This window comes from Propithecus coquereli, unplaced genomic scaffold, assembly GCF_000956105.1.
Source record: "Propithecus coquereli isolate 6110/MARCELLA unplaced genomic scaffold, Pcoq_1.0 Scaffold164, whole genome shotgun sequence".
Taxonomy (NCBI): domain Eukaryota; kingdom Metazoa; phylum Chordata; class Mammalia; order Primates; family Indriidae; genus Propithecus; species Propithecus coquereli.
In genome coordinates, this window is record NW_012140969.1 from 4,038,741 (window position 1) to 4,062,566 (window position 23,826).

General features: G+C 44.0%; 1 protein-coding gene across 2 annotated transcripts; it reads left to right on the forward strand.

Annotated features, from left to right (window-relative positions):
- The first annotated feature begins 18,452 nt into the window (after positions 1-18,452).
- Positions 18,453-22,756, forward strand: LOC105807885 (small nuclear ribonucleoprotein E-like). 2 transcript variants are annotated; one of them, XM_012641387.1, is made up of 2 exons: positions 18,453-18,470; positions 22,514-22,756. In XM_012641387.1, exons 1-2 carry the CDS (start codon positions 18,453-18,455, stop codon positions 22,754-22,756), a joined length of 261 nt encoding a protein of 86 aa, XP_012496841.1. The 2 variants fall into 2 exon arrangements, with proteins under 2 accessions (XP_012496841.1, XP_012496840.1); XM_012641386.1 differs by lacking the exon at positions 18,453-18,470 and having other exon boundaries at positions 22,478-22,756.
- The last annotated feature ends 1,070 nt before the right edge of the window (positions 22,757-23,826 follow it).

Genomic DNA, 23,826 nt, shown 5'->3' on the forward strand with positions numbered 1-23,826 from the left:
TTCCAGGGCCATTCCTTTGGATAGAAAAAAATAATTCCCAAAGAGAAGGGTGGAAGTCACTGGATTGTGGACAAGTAGATACTCAAAAAGATGTCCACTGCAATAACCATTATCTCAGCACTTCATTTCTAATCTTAACTCTAACCTAGAGAGACAATGGCACAAATGTTCAGAACAACCTGTTATCAGTTACCTATTGCCATGGTAACACTGCGTAACAAATGCGCACACATGGGCATGAAACGTCAGTGGCATACAACAGTAAATTTGTTGCTCATATGTCTGGGGCACCCTCACTAATGGGGTGGAGAAGCCGTGATCAAAATGCCAGCCAAGAACGTCTCCTTTTTCCCTCTCTCCTTCCCCTTCTCCTCTTCCTTCAACGGTTCTAGCATTTATGGAACGATTCTTATGCCCTGGACACTGCCTGGAAAGCTTCATAGGTAATAAGTAAGTTCATCTTCACCATGCGTTATAAGTATCACTAACATCCCCACTTTACAGATGAGAAAACTGAGGCACAAAGAAGTTACATAAGTAGCCTAAAAGCAAGCAGCTAGTGAGGGGCAGAATCTCAGAATCCTCATTTCTCATCCTTAAATCCAGAGGGCAAGAAACATTTTCCATAAATATTTTAGGCTTTGTGGGCCATATAGATTTGGCCTTTGGGCTGTAGTTTGCCAACTGAATCCAACAGCCTAGGAACTTTCAAAGTAAAGCTGACCAGAGCTCTTCACTTCTCCGTATTTCTACCAAAGCCCCAAATACAGCAAGTTTGAAGCATGGTGTAATTCACCAGGAATCGGGCTGATGGGTGCATAATTTATGATTATCAAAATGATGTTTTAATGGCAATCATATTTTTTGTATGTTTTTAAACTTCTAGGCACTGTCTTATTGCAGGGGGAAAAATTTGCTGCAAAGGAAAACCATGCACTGTCTAGAGCAGGGATTGGCAAACTGTATCCCAGAGGCCAAATCCAGCCACCCCTATGTGTTTATATCGTCTACAGCTGCTGTCACGCTACAGTGGCAGCGTGGAGTAGTTGCTACAGAGAACATATGGCCAGCAAAGCCTAAGCTATTTACTACCCGGCCTTTTATAGAGAAAGCTTGGCAACCCCTAGGCAAGAGAACACTCTTCTGGGTTATCAGAGTCGAGTCTTTCTGTTCCTTTGAGCTGTTTTACAATTCTGTAAATTCTTGATAAGTGACAGCAATGCAAAATAATCCCTTTTTATAGACATGCAAAAGCTATAATATCAGCCTGGGTGCGGTGGCTCACGCCTGTAATCCTAGCACTTTGGGAGGCTGAGGCTGGAGAATCGCTTGAGGCCAGGAGTTTGACACCGGCCTGGGCAATACTGAGACCCCATCTCTACAAAAAATAGAAAAATTAGCCTGGTGTTTTGGCGTGTGCCTGTAGTCCCAGCTACTCAGAAGCCTGAGGCAGGAGGATCCCTTGGGCCCAGGAGTTGGAGGTTGCAGTGAGCTACAATGACACCACTGCACTCTAGCTAGGGTGACAGAGCAAGACCCTGTCTCAAAATAAAAAAAAGAGAGAAAAGAGACTTGAGTGGACACACCTGCTCTTGCCCTCTCACCATGTGGTGGCTTCGGCCACATTATGATGCAACGAGGGGGCCCTCGCCGGGTGCCAGCCCTTTAATCTTGAACTTCCCAGCCTTCAGAATTGTAAGAAATAAATTTCTTTCCTTTATAAATGACACAGCCTGTGATATTCTGTTATGGCAACACAAAATGGACTGAGAAAGTATATAAGTGATTTTTGATGCCAAGAGGGTGGATGAGATCCCCCTGGGGAGTGTGGGGAGAAATGACAGTGGAGGAAAAGGCAGACACTTGGGAAGGGACAGGGTAAGACAGCAGCTGAGGACAGCCGCAGGTGGACAGGACACGGCAGCATTCTGGGCTGCATCAGCCCTGGGCTGAAGGAGTTTCAGGGGCAGAAGCATCAACACCACCGAGCAGTGCAAGAACATCAAGGAAGTTAGGACTGCAAAGTGGCCATGGGTTCGAGCAAATACCAGGTCACTAGTGACCTTGGCAAGGACAATTTGAGAGGAGTGGTGGGGTGAAAGGCAGGCAACAGTGGGTTTGCAGTAAATGGGGGATAGGAAGTGGAATTCCAGTGGGCTGAATAAATGAAAAATCATGCCTCATTGCTGCAAGGTTGTCATGACAACCAAATAAGATGACGGTGAATGCTCTTTTTGTAAAACGAAGTTTTTGTTGAGGAGCAATTTATATACAGTAAATCTCACCCTTTATTAATGTGCAATTCTATGGGTTTTGGTAAATACACACAGTTATGTAACCGCCACAAAAATCAAGATGTTGGATAGGTCCATCTCCCCAAACAGATCTCTCATGACCTTTTGTAATCAAACCCCTTCCAGAGCCCTCAGCCCATAGCAATCCTTGACCTACTTTCTGTCCCTATGGTTTTGCCTTCCCCAGAAGGTCACATAGATGGAGGTGTGCAGTATGTAGCCGTTTGAGTGTGGCTCCTGTCGCTCTGAACAAAGCCCTTGAGGTTGACCCTCATTGTTGTGTCTAACAGTATCTTATTCTTTTTGATTGTCAAATAATATTCCACCACATGTGAAAGTGGCTTGAGAAGTGTGGATCACTGTACGAAACCGTAAGGACTTCTTATTCTTGGAAATATACACGTATATGCAGGAGGGGAAGTGTGTCTTAGTTTGGGCTCCCGTAGAAGCAGACCTTAAGACGTGATGCACGTGAACGTTGTTTGTTTCAGAGTCAGTTCCAGGAGACCCCACAGGGGAATGAAAAGTGAGTCAGGGAAGAAGGGTGACCAAGATAAGCAAGTCACCACTATGGGCAACTGAACCTCAATCCACCAGGGACCTCTGGGAGGCAGCAGAGAATAGAGATCTCAGAATCATGCAAGTGAGGGGCGAGGGAGCTGGGGTATTGATCCTCCACCTTCCTGCAAGTCACTGGTTGACAGCCATTATTCATGGAGGGCATTAAATCCCTAGCACTTCTGGCCTAACCATGCAGATCACGATATACACTCCTAAAGCCAGAGAAAGTCCTCAAGCAAATGAACGCAGGTGCCGGCCATTGCAAGTTAGGCTGAGGTGTATCGACTGAGGATGAAGGAGGAAGGGCAGATTATTTATCCTACTGCAGAATGGATATACAATCAGATCATGATCTATCTCCTAATTTTCTTTTTCTTTCTTTCTTTTTTTGAGACAAGAGTCTCACTCTGTTGCCCCAGTTAGAGTGCAGTGGCGTCATCATAGCTCACTGCAACCTCAAACTCCTGAGCTCAAGTGATCCTCCTGCCTCAGCCTCCTACTCAGTCCCAAGTAGCTGGGACAACAGGCATGAGCCACCACACCTGGCTAATTTTTCTATTTTTAGTGGAGATGGGGTCTCCTTGCTCTAGGCTCAGGCTGGTCTTGAACTCCTGAGCTCAAGTGATCCTTCCACCTCGGCCTCCAAGAGTGCTAGGATTACAGGTGTGAGCCTCTGCACCCAGCTCCTAATTTTCGTCTCTTTCTTGAGCTGTAAACATCAATTATGTTCACAGCTATTGAAGATGCATTGCATGGAGACCTTCTAAATCATCTCCATGTCCTCTAATTGGGCTTGTTGCTCACAGCTAATATTGCTATATTTATAGTTCTTCTCTCCATATACAGTCTTATGGTTTATTTTTGGATTCGTGAGTCAGGCATGCATACTCCAAGTATTCAAGCTCGTGCTGCTGTTTATCTCTCTCTATGGGAAAACAGGGTGTCATGTTCCCTTTTTTCCCCCCTGCCTCACTGCACCCATCTCTGACCCTTGCCTCACTGCCTTTTTGCTTATATTAACCTTCATAAATACCTTTCCATCAACTTCATATTTAGCCAAATATTCACAAATACTTTTATTTTGCTTAATCTGCATGATAACACTAAGAGGCAGGCAGGGACTTCTTGCCTCTAATGCATTTTTTTACTCATGAGAAAACTGAGTCTCAGACCTATTAAAAATTACTGAAGTTTCCCCTACATCATTTAGGATGCTTCCAATTGCAAATAACTAAAATCCCAAACTGAACTGAACATTGAAGAAAATTATTGGCTCACATGATAAATACAATAAATAAAAAGCAGGATGGGTTTTCAAGAGAAGTTTCACACATTGGTTCAATGATGTCACTCAGCAATGGCTGGCCATCCTCATGGTCACAAGATGGCTGCCAGCGGCTCCTGCAGCTTCATACTCCCTGTTCACAACCAGAGAGCGATATAGAATGCTTCTGTCCTGAGATTCACTCTGATTGGCCCAGTCTAAATTACATCACCACCTCTGAGCCAATGATTATAGCCAGGTAGATGGGGCATACTGATTGGCCTAAACTGGGTCACATGTTCTACCCAGAAGTTGAGGGGGAAGTCTGATCTGTAACATACTTATAACCTGAAGTAAGAGTGGCTTAAATACATAGGATTTTAGTTTTCTCACATAACAAGAAGTATGGAGGTAAATGATAGTGGTTTCTTAAAAGGCCATTCTCCTCTCCTTTTTTCATCCACCCTCCTCATTATATTGGTTTTCATCCTGAAGTTTGGTCACCACCTGATCTCATCATGGCTGCTGTAGCGATGACGTCATGCCTCCATTTGAAGGAAGGAAGCAGGAGAGAGGCTAGGAGAGTTGCAGAGCTTCTCTTTGAGCAGCTCTTGACTCTCAACAAGGAATAAATCTCTCTCTTATTCAGAAGCCCTCCAGCAGACTTCCCTATGTTAGGTCAAGTTTTCCCAGTGCAGAGTCTGAAATAAGCGTTAGGGTGCAAGAAGTTTATGTAGGAGGTTGGTCCCAGGAGAAACCCTGAAGGAAACAAAGGAAACAGGACAGAGAAAGGGAAGACACCAAACTAGATAGGGGAAGTCCTAGCCAGATCCCGCAGGGAGCTCCAGAGCTTAAATCACATCTTGGGGGTTTGTCCCATGGTGTCTCTCCAAGTTCAATCAGAGCAGAACCACTATGCGTGATCTAGAACAGGGAGTTTATTATGGGGATTTGACCTTGTGTAAAAAGCGAGAGTTCGTGGAGCCATCTGTGGTCCTCTGTCTGATCCACAGTCACTCCAGGTCAGCCAGGCCATCAGTCAGGAGGGAACACTGACTGCACGAAAACGGTTAGGAGCAGGAACCCACAAGGGACTGGCGTCTGTCTTGCACCAGCTGCAACCTCGATGCAGTGGGTGACTTGCAGGTGAAGCCAGCATCCTTCACCTTGGAACCGCGTGTTCACTTGGCCCAGTTCTCAGGGAAGATGAAAAAGATCTGGCGGGGGCTGGAGAAGAGCATCGGAACTGCAGCAACGTGTGCACCACCACGCCTGGCGCCCTGCAGGGAGATTAAAAACCACAGCCACTGCTTTATATCCATCTTCCCAATCTTGTGCAGGTTATTCTAGTGGCCGAGTCTAACCCAGAAGCACACAGGAAAGAGAGTTCAGAGTAATGTACCTCCAGCATAGCTAAATTGACATTATCCAAAGCCACCAGTCCCACCTAGAGACAGAGGAGCTGGCCATTGGCTATGGGTGCCCCAGGAAGGGGGTAAACACCCAGCTTCTCCCTAGTCTATCTCCAGGCAAGGAGGTCCCAGTGTTCAAAGGCAACCCTGCGATGGCCACGGGGGCTGGAAATTGTCAGAAAAACACACAAAACTTGTAAAGGGATCAGAGGGTATCTGGGCAGGGCATGACAATGGCCACTACGTTTACCCTACATCTCGATGGCCGGAATTACGTCACGAACCTACCCTAACCCATACAGGTCAAGGTTCTATTCTGTCCAAGGAGATAACCGATCCATGCTCACCACATCCACCATTGGCACACGAGCCAGGAAGGGGACAAAATCGTCCACGCTCCATCCAGTGCCTTTGCCATTCTGTTTTCAGTCTTGATCGTTTCCAAAATATAACTAATCAAGATTAAATATCCAGAAAACCTTGTTGAAAATGTGTGGTTTTCCTCCCATATTCCCAAACTAATCTACAGAAGTATTTTCTTTGTCTCTAAATCAACTGTTCTTCAAAATGTGCTTTGGGAACCCCCAAACCCTGAAAGATCCTTTTGGGAATCCATGAGGTCCAGTCGTGTGCTGAAGCCTGTTCCTATCAGCTAGAAGGAGCCAATTGTTAAAATTTTCAGGCATTGAGGCCGGGCGCGGTGGCTCACGACTACAATCCTAGCACTCTGGGAGGCCGAGGCAGGGAGACTGTTTGAGGTTAGAAGTTTGAGACAAGCCTGAGCAAGAGCTGAGACCCCGTCTCTACTAAAAATAGAAAAATTAGCCGGACATCATGGCGCACACCTGTAGTCCCAGCTACTTGGGAGGCTGAGGCAGGAGGATCACTTGAGCCCAGGAGTTGGAGGCTGCAGTGAGCCGTGATGACGCCACTGTACCCTACCCAGGGCCACAAAGCAAGACTCTGTCTCAAAAAAAAAAAAAAATTCAGGCATTGAGCCAGTTGTTAGCTTGAAATTGGCCATAGAAAAAGTATTTACACCACAGAAATTGGCATGCAGAGCTCTCTCCCCCATTCCCCTTTTTGGAAAGACAGTTGTTAAACATTTACCAGAACACCAATGTTCATAATAATTTTAAGATACAATTTTCCTTTTTCTCTGTGCTGTCATTTGTACTGTTGGTACAAAAGAAACATCAGGGGAAACCGCTGATGCCTTAGCGGGAATCAGGACGATATCACAAGACCGTACTAGTAGTTGGATTCTTCATCACTACACACTCACATGAAGGATAAAGAAAGAAGGAGCGAGGGAGGGAGGGAGGGAGGGAGGCAGAAAGAAAGAAGAAAAGAGACAACCTCATTTAAAATGTTCTTAATTAAACAGCAAAAATTATTAATTTTACTGATTCTTGACCCTGAAGTATAGACCTTTTTGATATTTTAGGAGGAAAATGGAACTATGATGGATGTCTTGACCTGAGAGCTGAATTGACTGGTTTTTTATTTTCATGGAACGCCTAATTTATTTGAAAGAACAACTGACAGACTAATCAGTGTCTGATTCAGACTTAAGCATTTGGCAGAAATTGTCTCAAAAATGAATGAAGTGAGCCTGCCACTTCAAGGAAAACCGCTGGCAGCTCTTGGTGCCAACGATAAAATTTGAGCTTTCAGAATAAGATTAGAATTTTGGAAAACACATATTTGCCACCACGAGTTTGACAGCTTCCCGATAGTTAAAGACTTTTCAGATAAGATTGGTGGTAATATTAACAAATGGGATTTTAAAAATATTGTGTAATGAAATGCGTCACTTTTTGGAAGATTTGCATAACTCGGCGAACTAATATTTTTCAAAAGAACAATGCATTACGCCACAAAATCATACAGGGATAGAAAGATCCATTCAAAGTACAAGGTAGACCAATGGATTTCAGTGAAACAGAACCAATTGAAATGGTTTCAGATTCCTCACTACAACTAACCTTTGAGAAAAATTCACTTTTTGAGTTTTAGTGTACTATCTAGAAGAATTCCTGAAATTTCTGAAATATTGAAATACTTTTTCCTCCTATTTTCTTTTTTCTGTTTTTTTTTGTTTTTTTTTTTTTTTAGACAGAGTCTCACCCTGTCACCCAGGGTGCAGTGACATCATCATAGCTCACAGAAACCTCAAACTCCTGGGCTCAAGTGATCCTCCTACCTCAGCCTCCTGAGTAGCTGGGACTATAGACATGCGCTACCACGCCTGGCTCATTTTCTAAAGTTTTTGGTAGAGACGGGGTCTTGCTATGTTGCCCAGGCTGTTCTTAAATTCCTGACTGCAAGCAGTCCTCCCACCTCGGCCTCCCAAAGTGCTGGGATTATAGGTATGAGTCACCACATCTAGCCTCAGGAGGCTGAAGCAGGAGGATCACTTGAGCCCAGGAGTTCGAGGCTGCAGTGAACTATGATAGCACCACTGCACTCCAGGCTGAGCAACAGAGCAAGATCCTATCTCTAAAATACCCTCCAAAAAAGGCCCATATGAATCTATCTATATGAGCCTTTAATTTTTTTATTTATTCACCTGAAATGAGCAACAGAGAGACCAATTCTCTTAACCAAGAATTTATTCCGGAGTATCAGGGCATCGAAATTCTGGATTATGCGTGCTATGGTGGACCACAGGCACATCCGAAGAACTTGGGGTGAGAGGAAGCTTTAAAAAAGAAATAAAGGGAGAAGTCCACATAAGCTGTTTTGAAACAAAGACCACTGGCTATAAGGGCTTGTTGCAAGAATTCGTGTTAGTTCATTGGTGGAAACAGTCATGTCAGGCAGATGTCCTGGTGCAAGTGGCTTATCTGGAATACTGCAGCTCTGAAGAATTCCCTGGTAAGCTCTCACCTTGGGCATACGTACACGAAGCCTCCTTCTTCATGGCCTCCTGGCTCCATTTTGTTAGGATTTGACAAAAGTGACTCCATTTTGTGTATATACCCATCCCCTCTTCCCCTCCATCTGCCTGACACCCGATGAATGTTATTCCTATATGGGCACTTAGGTGTTGATCAGTTAAAACCAATTTGATGGTGAGTACATATGGTGGTTGTTTTTCCATTCTTGGGATACTTCACTTAGAAGAATGGGCTCTAGCTCCATCCAGAATAATTCAAGAGGTGCTAGATCACCATTGTTTCTTAAAGCTGAATAGTACTCCATGGTATAAGTATACTACATTTTATTAATCCACTCATGTACTGATGGGCACTTGGGCTGTTTCCACATCTTTGCAATTGTGAATTGTGCTGCTATAAACATTCGAGTGCAGATGTCATTTTTATAGAATGTCTTTCGTTCTTTTGGGTAGATGCAAAACAAAACCATAAAAAATGATGGTTATCAACATTAGAAATATGAAAAATTTTTAATATAATATTTAGAGCTTTTATGTTGTATGATAAATGTTCATTATAGAAACTTTGAAAAATTCAGAAAAGTGATAAGAAAAAAAGTAACCCTACCATTCAAAACCAAAAAAAAAAAAGTGACTCCATTTTGATAATGATAACTTTCGTAAAACCATACTAATCCAATTGTTCTGCAACTTAAACTTTTTGACATGGTAACATATCGTGGGGATCTTTCCAAAATAAGACACACTACGTAGATCTTTGGCTTTCTTCTTAATAACTGTATTAGTAGTGTAATACTAATACTGTGCCTTAATTTGTTAGAATCATCTCCACATGATGGACTCTTTCCAGTTCTGGGCTATTTCAAACAATGCTACCGTGAACATCTTCAACCCATATCTTGGCAAAGTATATCTGAAGAGTAAATACCTAGCAATGAGACTTCCAGGTCAAAGCATATAGCAGCTCTCACCAATTTTTCTCCAGGAAGATTGCACTAACTTATACTACAACCAATAATGTAGAAGAGTGTACATTTCTACATACACTGAGTGAAATAAGTCAGTCACGAAAAGATAACTACTGTTTGATTCCATGAAATGCCTAGAGTGGTCAAAATCACAGACACAGAAAGTAGAACTGTGGTTGCCAGGAGACGGTGGTAAGAAAAGAACAGGGGTTATTGTTTAATGGGGACAGAGTTTCCAGTTTTGCAAAAAGAAAAGAATTCTGGAGATGGTGGTGATGGTTGCACAACAATCTGAGTATACTTAATGCCGCTAAACTATACACTTAAAAACAATGAATATGGTAAATTTTGTTATGCGTATTTTACCACAATAAAAAAAATGGGCAAAAAAAAAAAAACTTCAAGTATCTCTAACTCCTGCCTCTTTGCTCTAAATTCTTGACTTTCTTAATGCTTCATGGGTAATTTTAGCATTTGGTCAGCCATTCTGGAAGTTAAATTTCTTCCTAATGCCCTTCTCTTCCTCCTAACTCTACCAGAACAATCTCCTAATTCTAGGGCCTGGTTGTTTTTTCTGCCTGGAGGGCTCCCACAGAAACCACAGCACATCACTCAGAATCACGGAGTGATTGTCTTTCCAGGGGTAGATCACCATGGAATTTTAGCATCACACGTATTAAGAAATTAAAGAGCGGAAAGTGCCTGGCTTAGAAACCAGGGATCCACACGGGGACACACACATATGGTTCCTCTAAATGGCCCCCAGTGCAAACATCTGGTCTCAATTTAGGAATTCAATTGGCCGTAGCTGGGAGTTTTTCCTTCCTTTGGACCGTGGGGCCTCTCCAAGTGACACGTCCCCCACAAGGACGTAGACATAAAGGACACACAAGGAAAGTAAGAGAAGAGGACCCAGGGAAACGTTTTCTTTTTTAACAATATTTCTGCCATTAGAGAAGCAATACTTACTCATCAGTCAAAAACTTGAAGATGTAAAGAAATAAAAATCACTCATTGTGGTAGATAAATAATGTTTTTAACCATGCAACGTCTATTACTCCTTTTTTTTTTTTTTTCTCCTGATACCAATGGCCTGACCCTCCTTTGGAAAACCTTACCATTCTCCTTCCCTGTGGCTGGAACAAGGCTGGCTGCATTTCTGCCTCCTGGCGTAGGCTCACCCCTTGGGAGAGCCCCATCCCCTGGCCGCTGAGATTGGTTCAAGGGTGAGTGATCCAAGCTGAATCAATCAGATAGCGCCAGGATTTTGAGTGGAGCTGGCAGGAAGGAGATGAGCTTTTTTCCATCGGTGTGGAAAAACTTGAAAAAAGTAAGCCCTGAATGATCAGGATCCATGATGCCACCATGAGGGGACAGCCTGCCTGAGAATGGAATCTGATGGAGAGTTAAAGAGAGACAATGTCCTTCAAGAATCTGAATCCAACCATGCCTGAAGCTAAATCTACCCCTGGAACTTTTCAGTAGTGGGAAACCCATTGATTTTGTTGTTGTTGTTGTTGTTTTTGTCGAAGGCAATATTATTTCTGTTTCTGACCCATTCCATCCTCCAAATCCAACCAAGACATTTTTGTCTTAAATCTTTTTTTTCCTTTGCACTGTTATTTGAGCTTTTCATATATTTATGACCACAGTTTATCAATATCTATGTATAGCAATAGGTTGTACTAGTTGGTCTTTGCAAGAATTATTCTGCATAATGAACTATCTCAAAACTTCTTTTTCGGCCGGGCGCGGTGGCTCACGCCTGTAATCCTAGCTCTCTGGGAGGCCGAGGCCGGCGGATTGTTTGAGCTCAGGAGTTCGAGACCAGCCTGAGCAAGAGCGAGACGCCACCTCTACTAAAATTAGAAAGAAATTAATCGGCCAACTAAAAATATATAGAAAAAATTAGCCAGGCATGGTGGCGCATGCCTGTAGTCCCAGCTACTCGGGAGGCTGGGGCAGTAGGATCACTTGAGCCCAGGAGTTTGAGGTTGCTGTGAGCTAGGCTGACGCCATGGCACTCACTCTAGCCAGGGCAAGAGAGTGAGACTCTGTTTCAAAAAAAAAAAAACAAAAAAAAAACACTTCTTTTTCTTGTGTACAGTTCTGGGAGTTAGCAGGTTTTGTGGCAGGTTCAGATTTGCAATTAGTACCACAACACCCTATGACCAAAGTCAACAGAAAACTACAACAATCCAATTCAGGCAGGACGACTAACACACTAATTGCCCAGACCTTTCAAGAATGAAGGTTTGAGGTTGGGCATGGTGGCTCACACCTGTAATCCTAGCACTTTGCGAGGCCAAGGCAGGAGGATCGCTTGAAGTCAGGAATTCAAGACCAGCCTGGGCAATACAGCAAGACCCCCATCTCTACAAAAAATTATGTTTAAAAGATTACTTAGGCATGGTGGCCCATGCCTATAGTCGCTACTTGAGAAACTGAGGTGGGAGGATCGCTTGAGCCTAGGAGTTCAAGGCTGCAACGAGCTATGACTGCACCACTGCACTCCAGCCTGAGTGACAGGGTGAGACCCTGTCTCTAAAAAAAATTAAAAAAAAAAAAGAATGAAAGATTTGGGTCACCCCACCAAAAAGTAAAGAAGCACAAGCTGAGGTGCTTGCTGAAGGACGACCCTGGGACTTTGCAGCCTCAATAATCCATGTGAGTCGACACCTTATAATAAATCCCTTTCTAGATAGATAAATAGATAGATACATGCATGCATACCTAAATACGTGCATACATATCTATTGGCTCTGTTTCTCTGGAGAACCCTGACTAATATGGAGACGAAAAAAGCATGCATATCTCGACATAACCGAACACATCTCATAGGCAAGGAAGCAGAGCACCAGCCAGAGAACTACAGCATAATTAAAATAGTATTGTTGGCTGAGTTATGTTAGAAATTTGACTCATTTCTCTTTGTTTCAATTTTTTTTCCTGATAAAGTTACATTGTTGGCTGGAATTGGCTGCATGTCCAACAAAATCCATCTCCCTTTCCCTAACAATGTGGCTCCCTGGCCAAGGACTGCATTTCCCCGCCTCCCTTGCAGCTAGACATGGTGCTCAGCAATGGCGCAGAAGTGATTGTGCTTCCTCTAAGCTGAGGCTTTTAAGCCTCTATGCCCTTTCCCTAGTTTTGCTGGCCTTGAATAGCTGAGCTATCCAGGGAGTCACATGTGGAAGATGATAGAGCCACCATCTACTCAAGCCCCCAAGTAGATGGCTAGGCTGCCCATGTTCAAACTCCAGTCCACTACTACTTATGAGCTGTGTGACTTTAGACCAGTTACTCAAACTTGCTGTGCCTCTGTTTCCTCATCTCTGAAAAAGATATAATAAGCTGGGCATGGTGGTTCACCCCTGTAGTCCCAGCTGCTTTGGAGGCTGAGGTGGGAAAATCATGTGAGCCCAGGAGTTGGAGGCTGCAGTGAGCTATGATTGGGCCACTGCACTCTAATCAGAGCAACAGAGTGAGATCCAGTGTCAAGAAAGAAAGAGGAAGGAAGAAAGAAAGGAAGGAAGGAAGGGAAGGAGGGAGGGAGGGAAGGAGGAAGGAAGGAAGGAAGGAAGGAAGGAAGGAAGGAAGGAAGGAAATAATAGTACATATGGTAGACATCAACAGAAAAGAACCCAAACTCTGTAAAATAATTTAAAGAGGTTTATTCTGAGCCTAATACATGTGACCATGGTCCAGAGAACCATGCCCAGGAAGCTTTGAGCAAATGGTGTCACCATGGTTGGGTTACAGTTTGGTTTTATACATTTTAGGGAGACAGGACTTATATGTAAAGTCATAAATCAATACATACAAGGCGTACATTGGTTTGGCCCATAAAGGCAGGACATCTCAAAGCAGGAGATTGCAGGTTATAGGTGGGTTTAAGGATTCTTTGATTTGTGATTGGTTAAAGAAATGAATCTTCATCTAAAGGCTTGGAGTGTTTAAGTGAAGATACTCCAGCCTGGGAAACACACACAGACCCCCCCTAAAAAAAAAAAAAGTATAAAGTACTTAGAAGTAAATATAACAGAAACATTACTGTAAGGATTAAATGAGGAAAGTGCGTTTTTTCAATCAAACAATAAGTGTATATTAATCTAACATTGGGCGGTTAAGAAATTACAGGCTGCACGGCTTGGGCTGGGAGTACACGCACCTAAAGAATTGCAGTAGTCAACCCTATCTGCAGTTTGGTTTTCCATGGTTTCAGTTACTCAAGGTCAACCATAGTCCAAAAATATTCAATGAAAAATTCCAGAAATAAACAATTCATAGGTTTTAAATTTCACACCATCCTGAGAAGCATGGTGAAACCTCTCGCCGTCCCACTCCATCCTGGTGGGGACACGAATTCTCCCTTTGTCCAGCGTATCCACCTGTGGGTCACTTAGTAGCCATTTGGGTTACGAGATTGACTGTCATGGTACCATGGCGCTTGTGTTCAAGTCACCCTTATTATACTTCATGATGGCCCCAAAGCACAAGAGTAGTGATGCCAGCGATTCAGATATGCCAGAGAGAAACCATAAAGTGTTTCCTTTAAGTGAAAAGGTGAAAGTTCTCTACTTAATAAGGAAAAAGAAATCATATGCTGAGGTTGCTAAGATCTAGGATAAGAACAAATCTTTGATCCGTGAAATTGTGAAGAAATTTGCGCATCGTATATATAGGGTTCAGTACAATCCATGGTTCCCCCTGGGCGTCCACTAGGGGTCTTGGAACGTATCCCGCATGGATAAGGGGGGACTGCTGCACCCAGGGGCGTGTGTGTGTGTGTGTGTGTGTGTGTGTGTGTGTGTGGTTTATGCAATGTTATCACATATACAGATTTGTATAACAACCACAAACAACCTCCCTCATTCTAATCATACATTCCCTTCCCTAACCCCTCGCAACCACTAATCTGCTCTCCATCTGTACAGTTTTGTCATTTCAAGACTGTTAAATAAATAGAATCACACCACATGAAGCCTTTTGGGGTTAGCTTTTCTCACTCAGCACAACGCGCTGAGATGCATCCAAGTTGTTCTGGGTATCAGTAGTTCATTCCCTTTCATTGCTGAGTAGTATCCCACCTGGGGAGCTGTTTCATCTCGCACACACTCACCAAGATGACCCATCCTGCAGGCCGGGGCTGCCCTAATCTCTGTTAAAACCCCTAGCCTAGAGATACAGTGTTTCTCTTAGATATGCCGGGTGGTGGGGAGGCAGCCGGGAAGGAAGAACAAAAACCACTGCTTGACTTAATTGTCTACCCTTCACCAACTGGTGAGGGAGGGATTCTCGCCCCCAGAGTCACGCGAATGGCTAAACGCATAAATAACACGTGACACTGGACAGATATGACTGATAGCAGTTTATTAGTTATTAGTTACTACATATACTCACAGCTGCGAGCCACGCAGGGCCACGTGGGGCTGACCGGGGAACAGAGTGAACAAGCGGGGCTGCGGGAGGCAGGCTCTGCAGTAACGAGAGGGCGAGCCGGCCCCTGGTTCCTGCAGGAGGGTGCGATTGCCTTGTCTCAACGACTCCACCTGCCGGCCCGGGACTGAAACCTGCTGCTCAGGGACAAACGCGAACGGTGCCTGGTCCATTAGATAAAGCAGGTGTTTCGGCGGGCAGGGCGACCTTCTCTGCGGGAGCAGACTGGGAGGGGAAGTCGAGTTAAGCCATTCAAGGCCCTCCTGGTTTCATGAGATGTCGAAATATCGAGCCTGAATCTTAGGCCTTACAACACGTTACTTGAGGGCAGTATTTCTGAGCGCGTGTGAATATTACGGACTGACGGAGAGGAAAGATAGAAACATTCGCCCTGCGGGACTTTATTCATAATCGCTGCGAGTTGCACAGAAATCAGTGTAAAGTGTCTTTTTTTTTCCTTGTGTGCTAGGGAGCTAAAGTCCCTACGCAGTGCAATGAAGTTGGAGAGCACTTTAACGCCGCCGTGGAGACCCCATTCTCGCTCGTGGGGAAGGGGCTTTGCGCGAGGATCTCCCGAGGTGCTGAGGCACCTGGCCATCGGCGATTCCAGGTGTGTTTGATCGACGAGCAGGAAATCGTAAGGATTTCCCGGGATCGACTAGCCGAGAATGGGACACGTGGGCTCCTGATGCTTCTTTGCGGGGAGGGGCTCCCTACCCCCCGATTCAACACCAGGCAGTTCTGCGTCCTCCTGGCACCCTGAGCCTTGGCATCAGAGGAACCAGCACCGTTTGCAGTTAGGCATAACCCGTGCGCTCCCTGCGGGTTAACATGAGGCACGAAGCCTCGTCGTGCCCCAGCACCGAACCCACCGAGAACTAATACGTGTGCGTAGAATGCGCGAAAGCACAGATCTAACGCACATGCGCACTGACTGGCCATGCAGAGCGAAGTCTTACAATTTTGTGTTTACCGCGGCAACTATTTTGAATGTGGGTTTATCTTTCTCATCCCAGAAGCCGGGCTCAGCCACCCTTGACAGAGTTTCAAGTTCTCCACCTCCTCCCAGTTCCCCAGTGGGGTCAATCCAGATATCTGCCTTATGCAACCGCCTCCTGGTGACCACCTCCCTAGGGGATAGCTGCGAAGAGCCTTCTAGAATCCCCCCCCGTCCTCCATACCCCATATGGACTGCAGATGTGCCACAGTGACACCTCTCAGTCACAGCATGACCCCATGGGACGCGTGCCTGCTTGCTTCCAACTCATCAGTCAGAGTGGCCCACGGGAAACCTGCTTGGGTAACGTGCAGGACTCCAATAAAGGCTTTGGTCCACAGGTTCTCTCTCTCTCTCTCTCTTTCCCCCTCCCCCCACCCTCTTCCCCATCACCCCATCATCTGCTGCTTGAGCGTGTGTCCCAGATGGCTCCCCCTCCTGGCCTCTTCTCGCGGGGATCTGTGAGCAATAAATTGCTACTGTTATTTCCCGTGTTTTGTTGAGTGGCCTCTTCTGTGTCTCATCCGACCAACACATCTGAACCTAATTTCTTTCCCAGTCAGGAATCTCTAGAGCCGGGGTCCCCAACCTCTGATGAGTTGTATAATTATTTCATTATATATTACAATATAATAATAATAGAAATAAAGCGCACAATAAATGGATTGCATTTGAATCACCTGGAAACCATCCTCCCACCTCTGGTCTGTGGGAAAATTGTCTTCCATGAAGATGGTCCCCAGTGCCAAAAAGATTGGGGACAACTGCTCTAGAGAGTGGCTAATGTGGCAGGAATAAACTGGGCATAGATCGGGTGAAAGCCACAAGATGTCTCCCAGTAGGAACAAGTTTCCTGTGAGAGGAACACCTGGTCACGGGTTGGGACACTTAGGCAGGATGTCCACCAGGATAAAGAAGTGTCCTGTGAAACCCGCACTGTAAACAGGCACAGCCAAATCCCTGGAGCCTCAGCAGGGCAGCGCTAGAGCTTAGAGCAGGCTCCAGAGAGAAACTTCAGGACCAAATTAAAAAGAAATCACAACACCGTGGTTTCTATTTTTTAATTTATTTAATTTTTTGAGACAGAGTCTCACTCTGTTGCCCTGGGTAGAGCGCAGTGGCATCATCCTAGCTCACAGCAACCTCAAACTCCTGGGCTTAAACGATCCTCTTGCCTCAGCCTCCCGAGTAGCTGGGACCACAGATGCATACACCAGCACACCCAGCTAATTTTTCTATTTTTAGTAGAGACGGGGTCTCTCTCTTGCTCAGGCTGGTCTTGAACTCCTGAGCTCAAATGATCCACCTGCTTCAGCCTCCCAGAGTGCAGGAATTACAGGCGTGAGCCACCACACTTGGCCCCTTCTCTAATTCTTAGACCATCACACATTGGCGTCAGGCTTGGCTAGATCCAGGTGCTCCAATAGTGTCAGGAATCTGTTTCTTTCCATTCTCATCCCTGCTCTCTTCTGTGTTGGCTTTATCAGCTGTCAGGCTCTCCATAGGGTAGGCAGTTCCATTCTCCTGTCTTAGCAATTTTGACAAAAGTCCTCGGATTAAGTCTCATTGGCCTGTCTTGAGATGTGTGTTCATGGCTGAACTATGTATGGGCAGAAGGATGGAATACACTGATTGGCCAGTCTTGGTCATGTCCCCAATTCTAAAGTTGGCCCCTCTCAAGCCACGTGACTATGAATACGACAATGGCTCCCCAAAGGAAAATCAGAAAAAAGAGGTTACCAGGCAGGAAAACCCAGCAGACATTCACTACACCTACACTAAGCAAATCATTACTCAAATGTAGTGCTCATGAATTAAAAACAGAAAGTTACTGTACTGTACTGAGCACTCTATTTTAGTATTCCACCTAGAAGCCTGGGTGACAAACAATACAGCACAGCATTGCACACCAGTGTACATCGATACTCTACATTTCCATAATTTCCTAGAGGAACATTTTGTCTTCGTGTTATCTTGAATCGGCCATGGTTTTCAACTGCTGTTCTTTTTGCTTAGCTAATGATAAATTGCTGTTGGGCTCGTTATTAGCAATTTAATTTGTTGTGGGTTGTTTGGCAAATCCTACAGTGTTTAATAATACTCATTTGCATCGGCAGTATTTTTGGCCTATAATTGTTCAATAAATAGACTTTCAGTCATGTATGCATTGGGTGAAAATAGGAATCATCTGTACTCTCCCTGCTAAAGCAGATGTACCCACAATTTCCCAACTTTCAGAATACTTTTAGGATGACATTCCATTTTTAATCGCCTAGTTGTTTTTCTGCAGGAAAGTAGGAACAGGTGGGGTCTTGATCCCTTCTTAATTGGGTTGGGGACAAAAGAAATTTAGAGCTGATGGCTTAGAGAACTTTGCATAGGCCAATTTTAATACATCGAAAAGTTTACGTGCTAGAGATTAGCAGAGTACATGTTTTAAAAACTGGTCTTAAATTGTGGAGGGTCTTGAAAACTTAACCTAGAACAAAGGTTGGCAAATTTCTTCCATTAAGGACCAGAGAGTAAATATTTTTGACTTTGCAGGCTGGATGATCTCTGTCACAATGACTCAACTCTGATGTCGTAGCACAGAAACAGCCGTAGGCAATACATACATGAATGGGCATGGCAGTGTTCAAAAAAAAAAACCCTTAATTACAAAAACAAGCAGCCAACCCTATTTGGCCCGAGGGCCATAATTTGTCAACCCCTGGTTTAGACATTTGGATTTCCTTCTACTGAACCATTGAGGATGCTACAGATATAAATTTCAGTCCCCAATTTAAATACTTAAGAGATGTGACCTTATTTTTCTGTTACTGAATTTCACTGGTAGTTTAAATCCCATTCCCCAGGGGTGCTGGAAACTTCATCTTAGCTGATTTCGGGTGATTCTTTCCTTTTCCTTAGAGCCTCGGTGCTGCATCCCCGGGGCTTGGGTAGTGTGCGGGATCTGGGAGGCAGAAGGGTCGGATAAGTTGCCAAGTCGTTGTCTCTCCATGATGTTCCCACTGAGACGTTCCTCATCATTGCCATCCTTGGTTATTGGCTGCCATGGGTTGAATTATGTGCCCTCCCAAAAATATGTGTTTCAGCCCTAACCTCCGGTACCTCAAAATATGACCTTATTAGGGTGGTTACAGATGTAATGTGTTAAGATGAGGTTATACTGGAGTATGGCAGGCCCTTATTCCAATATAACTAGTGTCCTCTAAAGAAAAGGAGAAGAGGCTGGGCGCGGTGGCTCACACCTGTAATCCTAGCACTTTGGGAGGCTGAGGCAGTAGTAAGCTAAGGAGTAAGGACCAGCTTGAGGTAAGGAGTTCACAACCAGCCTGAGCAAGAGCAAGATCTCTGTCTCTACAAAAAAAAAAAAAAAAAAAGAAAAATTAGCTGGGCATCATGGCTCACATCTGTAGTCCCAACTACTCAGGAGGCTGAAGCAGAAGGATCGCTTGAGCCCAGGAGTTGGAGGTTGCAGTGAGCTATGATGATGCCACTGCAACTGAGCCCTGGGAACAGAGCGAGACCCTGCCTCAAAGAAAAAAAAAAGGAAAGGAGAAGAGACACAGATACACAAGGGAGAGAACGCCATGCAACAGGGCAGAGATTGGGGTGTTGCAGCTGCAAGCTAAGGAATGCCAAGGTGGACTGCCGGCAAATCATCAGAAACTAGGAAGAGGCAAAGGAAGAATCTTCCCTACAGGTTTAGAAAACATGGCCCTGCAACATCTTGATTTCAGACTTCTAGCCTCCAGAATTCTGAGATAATACATTATGTTGTTTTAAGTACTCGGTTTGTGTTACTTGGTTAAGGCAACTCTCAGAAATGAACACATCGGCCGATGCTAGTCACTGCTAGCTCCACTCTTGTTCTCACCTCTTCAGATCCACTGGATCTCTGAGCCACAACCTTTGTCCTGAGTCCGTTTCCTTCTCTTTCCAAAGTAACAACATGGTAGCCAGGGACACAGCTGCCCAGCTCGACATGTCCCAGCCTCCTTTGCAGTTAGGTGGAGTCGCATGACTGGGTTCTCAGGAGGGGAGGGTGAGAGGAAGTGACATATCCCACTTCCTGGTTTGAGTTTTATGACATCACAAACACTTTCTACATAGTCTCCTCCCCCTTCCTGTTGGCCGGAACAGAGACTTAGTGAGGATCCGGCACTGACCAGGCGGACAAGGCCATGCTGCTGGATGGGAGGTTGGAAACATGGCTGCACATTAGAGCTTCCTGGGAAATTTTAATAACCTACCCAGGTCCCACCCTAGAAAAATTAAATCAGAATCTCTGAGGGTGGGGCCCAGGCACCAGTATTTTCTTTTCTGAGACAGGGTCTTGCTCTGTTGCCCAGACTGGAGCACAGCGGCATCATCGTAGTTCACAACAACCTCAAACTCCTGCGCTCAAGCGATCCTCCTGCCTCGGCCACCTGAGTAGCAGGGACTACAGACGCACCGCCACACCCAGCTAATTTTTTCTAATTTTTTTAGAGATGGGGTCTCACTCTTGTTCAGGCTGGCCTTGAACTCCTGGTCTCAAGCAATCCTCCTGCCTCGGCCTCCCAAAAGAGGTAGGTAGGATTAGGACAGTATACCAATTTAGTCAGGTATACCATCCTCTATTCTTTATGAATTTTATTAGCAATTCTGTTAAAATGTCACATTTTGTATGTTCAATATGCCTTTGAAAATGTTAAGTGCAGGATATATTAAGTACGGACATCAATGAATTTAAGACTTGAAAAGACTGTACAGATCATTTTTTATTTGGCTCCTTTGTTAGAAAGGTGAGAAAACTGAGATTTCATTCATCCATTTATCAGTCATTTAATACATGCTTATTGGGTAGCAACAAGGGTTCACTCTTACTGAGAGCTAACTGTATCAGGCACTGTTGTAGGCCTTTTGCAGGTATTTACTTATGAAACCCTCAAACATCCTTATGATGTTGGCACCGTTGGTTACCCCATTTTATGGATGGGGAGTCCAAGACACAGAAAAGTAAAGTTCATGTTTCTAGTGAGTGGCAGAGAAAGGATTCAATGCTAGATCAGCTCATAATAAAAAAAAAAAAGTCACCAAACCCATGACAAGCCACTTTGACCAAAACACAGAAGAAATAATCAACAGGAGATTTAAACCCCCTTCCAAGGTCTGAAGATACTGAAATTGTCAGATACAAATGACTGAAGAAATTAAGGCTGCAGTCGCAAAGGTGATGAAATGACAAGAAACTTTGGGAAACAAATAGAAAGGTTTTTTAAGTAGAACTTATCAAAGTGAAAAATATAATTGCTGAAATAAAAACTCAGCTGATAAAAATAGTAAACACAACCCAAGAAGAAATGAATAAGCTGGAAGACATAGCTGAAAAAATAACCCTGAACGTAACACAAAGAGACAAGAGGCATAAAATACGAGACAGTAAGAGATGATGAGTGAGATGATTAAACTCAAGGCACATCTCATCAAGGACCCAGAAGGATTAAGCAGAGAAAATAGAGGAAAAGCAAAATCTGAAGAGATAAGAACTGAAAATTTTCTAAAACTGCTGACAAACTTAAGTCCACAGATTCAAGAAGCATAGTATGTGGCAAGCAGGATAAATAAAGAGAGACATACGCTTAGGCACATCTTGACGAAACTGTAAACACCAAAGACAAGAGAGAAAATCTCAAAAGCAGTCAGCAAGAAATTATGCATCATCTGCAAAGGAATGACAATTTTTAAAACAATTTTTAGATATTGCAGTGAATGCAAAGAATGACAATTTCACCACAGGCGACCTTCCAATGGTAATAATGGAAGACAGAAGGCATTGAAATGATCTCTTGACAGAGTTGGAGCAAAGGCCATTCTCCCCTAAAGACCCTTGGCACCTTTGGTGCCATAAGGGACGAGGAAGGTCACCGTTGAGGACCACTGGGCCCTCGCATCCTAAAGAGCAAGGCGCCCACGGAAAGCACTGCGAATAGAGAAGGCAGCAAGGTGGGAAAGCTTTGTCCTGGACACAAATAAAATATCCCCTCATAATTCTGCAACATAATGTTGGAAACCTGCAGAGAGGACGTGTCGAGGTCCTCCATGTGGAAAATAACGAGCTATGGAAATTCAGGCATTCATGTTAATGTGGCCTCATTTGTATTCACAGTCTAATTGGGACTGGACGTTTTTGCTTCTGAGGTCTACTTACTGACCAATAGACTCTAAATTTTGTTTACAAACTCTGACTCAGGTTAAGAACTGACTCCATTTCCCTGAAATATACTCTAATGCTCAGATAGTAAGTGAATGTATTAGCCTATAAACAAGACTCTGAAGCAAAGACCTCAAGATATTGAACAATGAGACTCAAGAAAACAATGGCTCAAATAGCAAACAAAGTTAAATTCTCTTGCACCTAAGAATCCAGAAGGAGGTTGATGGTCCCACACAGGTAGGTGACTCTACTGCACAAGGTTATCCAGGGACCCAGCTTTCTATCTCATTGCTCCTCCTCCTGAGCATGTCTTCAACCACATGCCCAACCTGGCTCTCCGCCATGTCCTTATTCCAGCCATCAAGAAGGGGGAAAGAGATTCCGGAAGTTCCTGTCTGAGATAGCGTGCAGGTCATGTGGTCTTTGTGAGAGTCTACCATGGTGTACCATGGCCAGGGCCAGAAAGTGCAGAAGGTAATGGTGCAGCCCATCAAACACATCTTCAGATACTTGCAAAATAGATCCCGGATTCAGGTGCGGCTCTGTCAGCAAGTGACTATGCGGATAGAGGGTTGTATCACTGGTTTCAATGAGTATATGAACCTTGTATTGGATGATGCAGAAGAGATTCATTGTAAAACAAAGTCAAGAAAACAACTGGGTGGGATCATGCCCAAAGGAGATAATGTCACTCTGCTACAGAGTGTCTCCAACTAGACACGGTTAATGAAGTGAAAAATTGTTGAGATGGCAATACAGTGCTTTAAGGTGTACTTTGTTGGGAGTAGAGTTCTAAAACATGTGTTCATGTTGCTTTTATTACCCTTATGTTATTTCAAAATGACAACAAAAGCTGTGGGATTATTTTTATTTAAAAAAAAGAGAGGGTAAAAAGGAAAAGTGAGGGCAAGTATTTTCTTTTAAAGAAGCAACACAAAAGTTACATTATTATTTCCACTTACAGTCTATTGCTGAGAGCTTGGTCACAGGGACTTGCATAGCTGCAAGAGAAGCTGAGAAGTACAGTCTCCAACTGAGCAGCCATGTGCCCCGCTGACACTCAAGGAAGTTCTATTGCCAAAAGTATGAAAGGGAGAGAGAGTCCTGGGACAGATGGCAATGCCTGCCCTGCAGGGCAGGATGTAGACAAAGCATGCTGAGATTAACTCACCATTATTTTCAAATACTAGTCATAATAATAGCTAACATTTACATATGATGTGCCAAGCACTAGTCTAAGTACTTTACTTGTATTAACTCATTTAATCCTCGACTCTAAGAGGTAGTTACTATATTAATCCCATTTTGTAAATGAGAAAATAAAGACATAGAAAGACTATGTGATATACATTTACCAAATGGTACAACTAGAGCTAAAACTCTGTAGCCAAAGTCTTATGAAAATTCATTTCCAAATGATGACTTTGCATTTACCTATAAAGTGATTATTTGAGAGAATGTAAAAGACATTTCTAGGGCTGTGAGCAAGAAAGCTAGCAAAGCAACTGATTTCCAGTTTAGTACAAAGAAGAAAACTATTTACTGAATAGAGGGAAAAAAACCCACCTCCCTGCTTCATCTCCAAAAGCAAATGCTTTGAGAATATAATCCATTTGCCCCTAGGACAAAGTCAGAGCAATTTCAGTCTCAGGATTTAATCTCACTGCCAAATATGAGTTCAATTGCTAACGCCCCTTGGCTAGAAATCTTCAGAATCCAGAGAATGGTCCTTTCTGATCCCTAATGTACAGATGTTGGGAGCAAACATTTGTCCCCTGGGAATCTTG

Coding starts and splice junctions, on each gene's coding strand:
- LOC105807885 (XM_012641386.1), top strand. CDS start 22,478: ATGGTGTACCATGGCCAGGGCCAGAAAGTGCAGAAGGTAATGGTGCAG.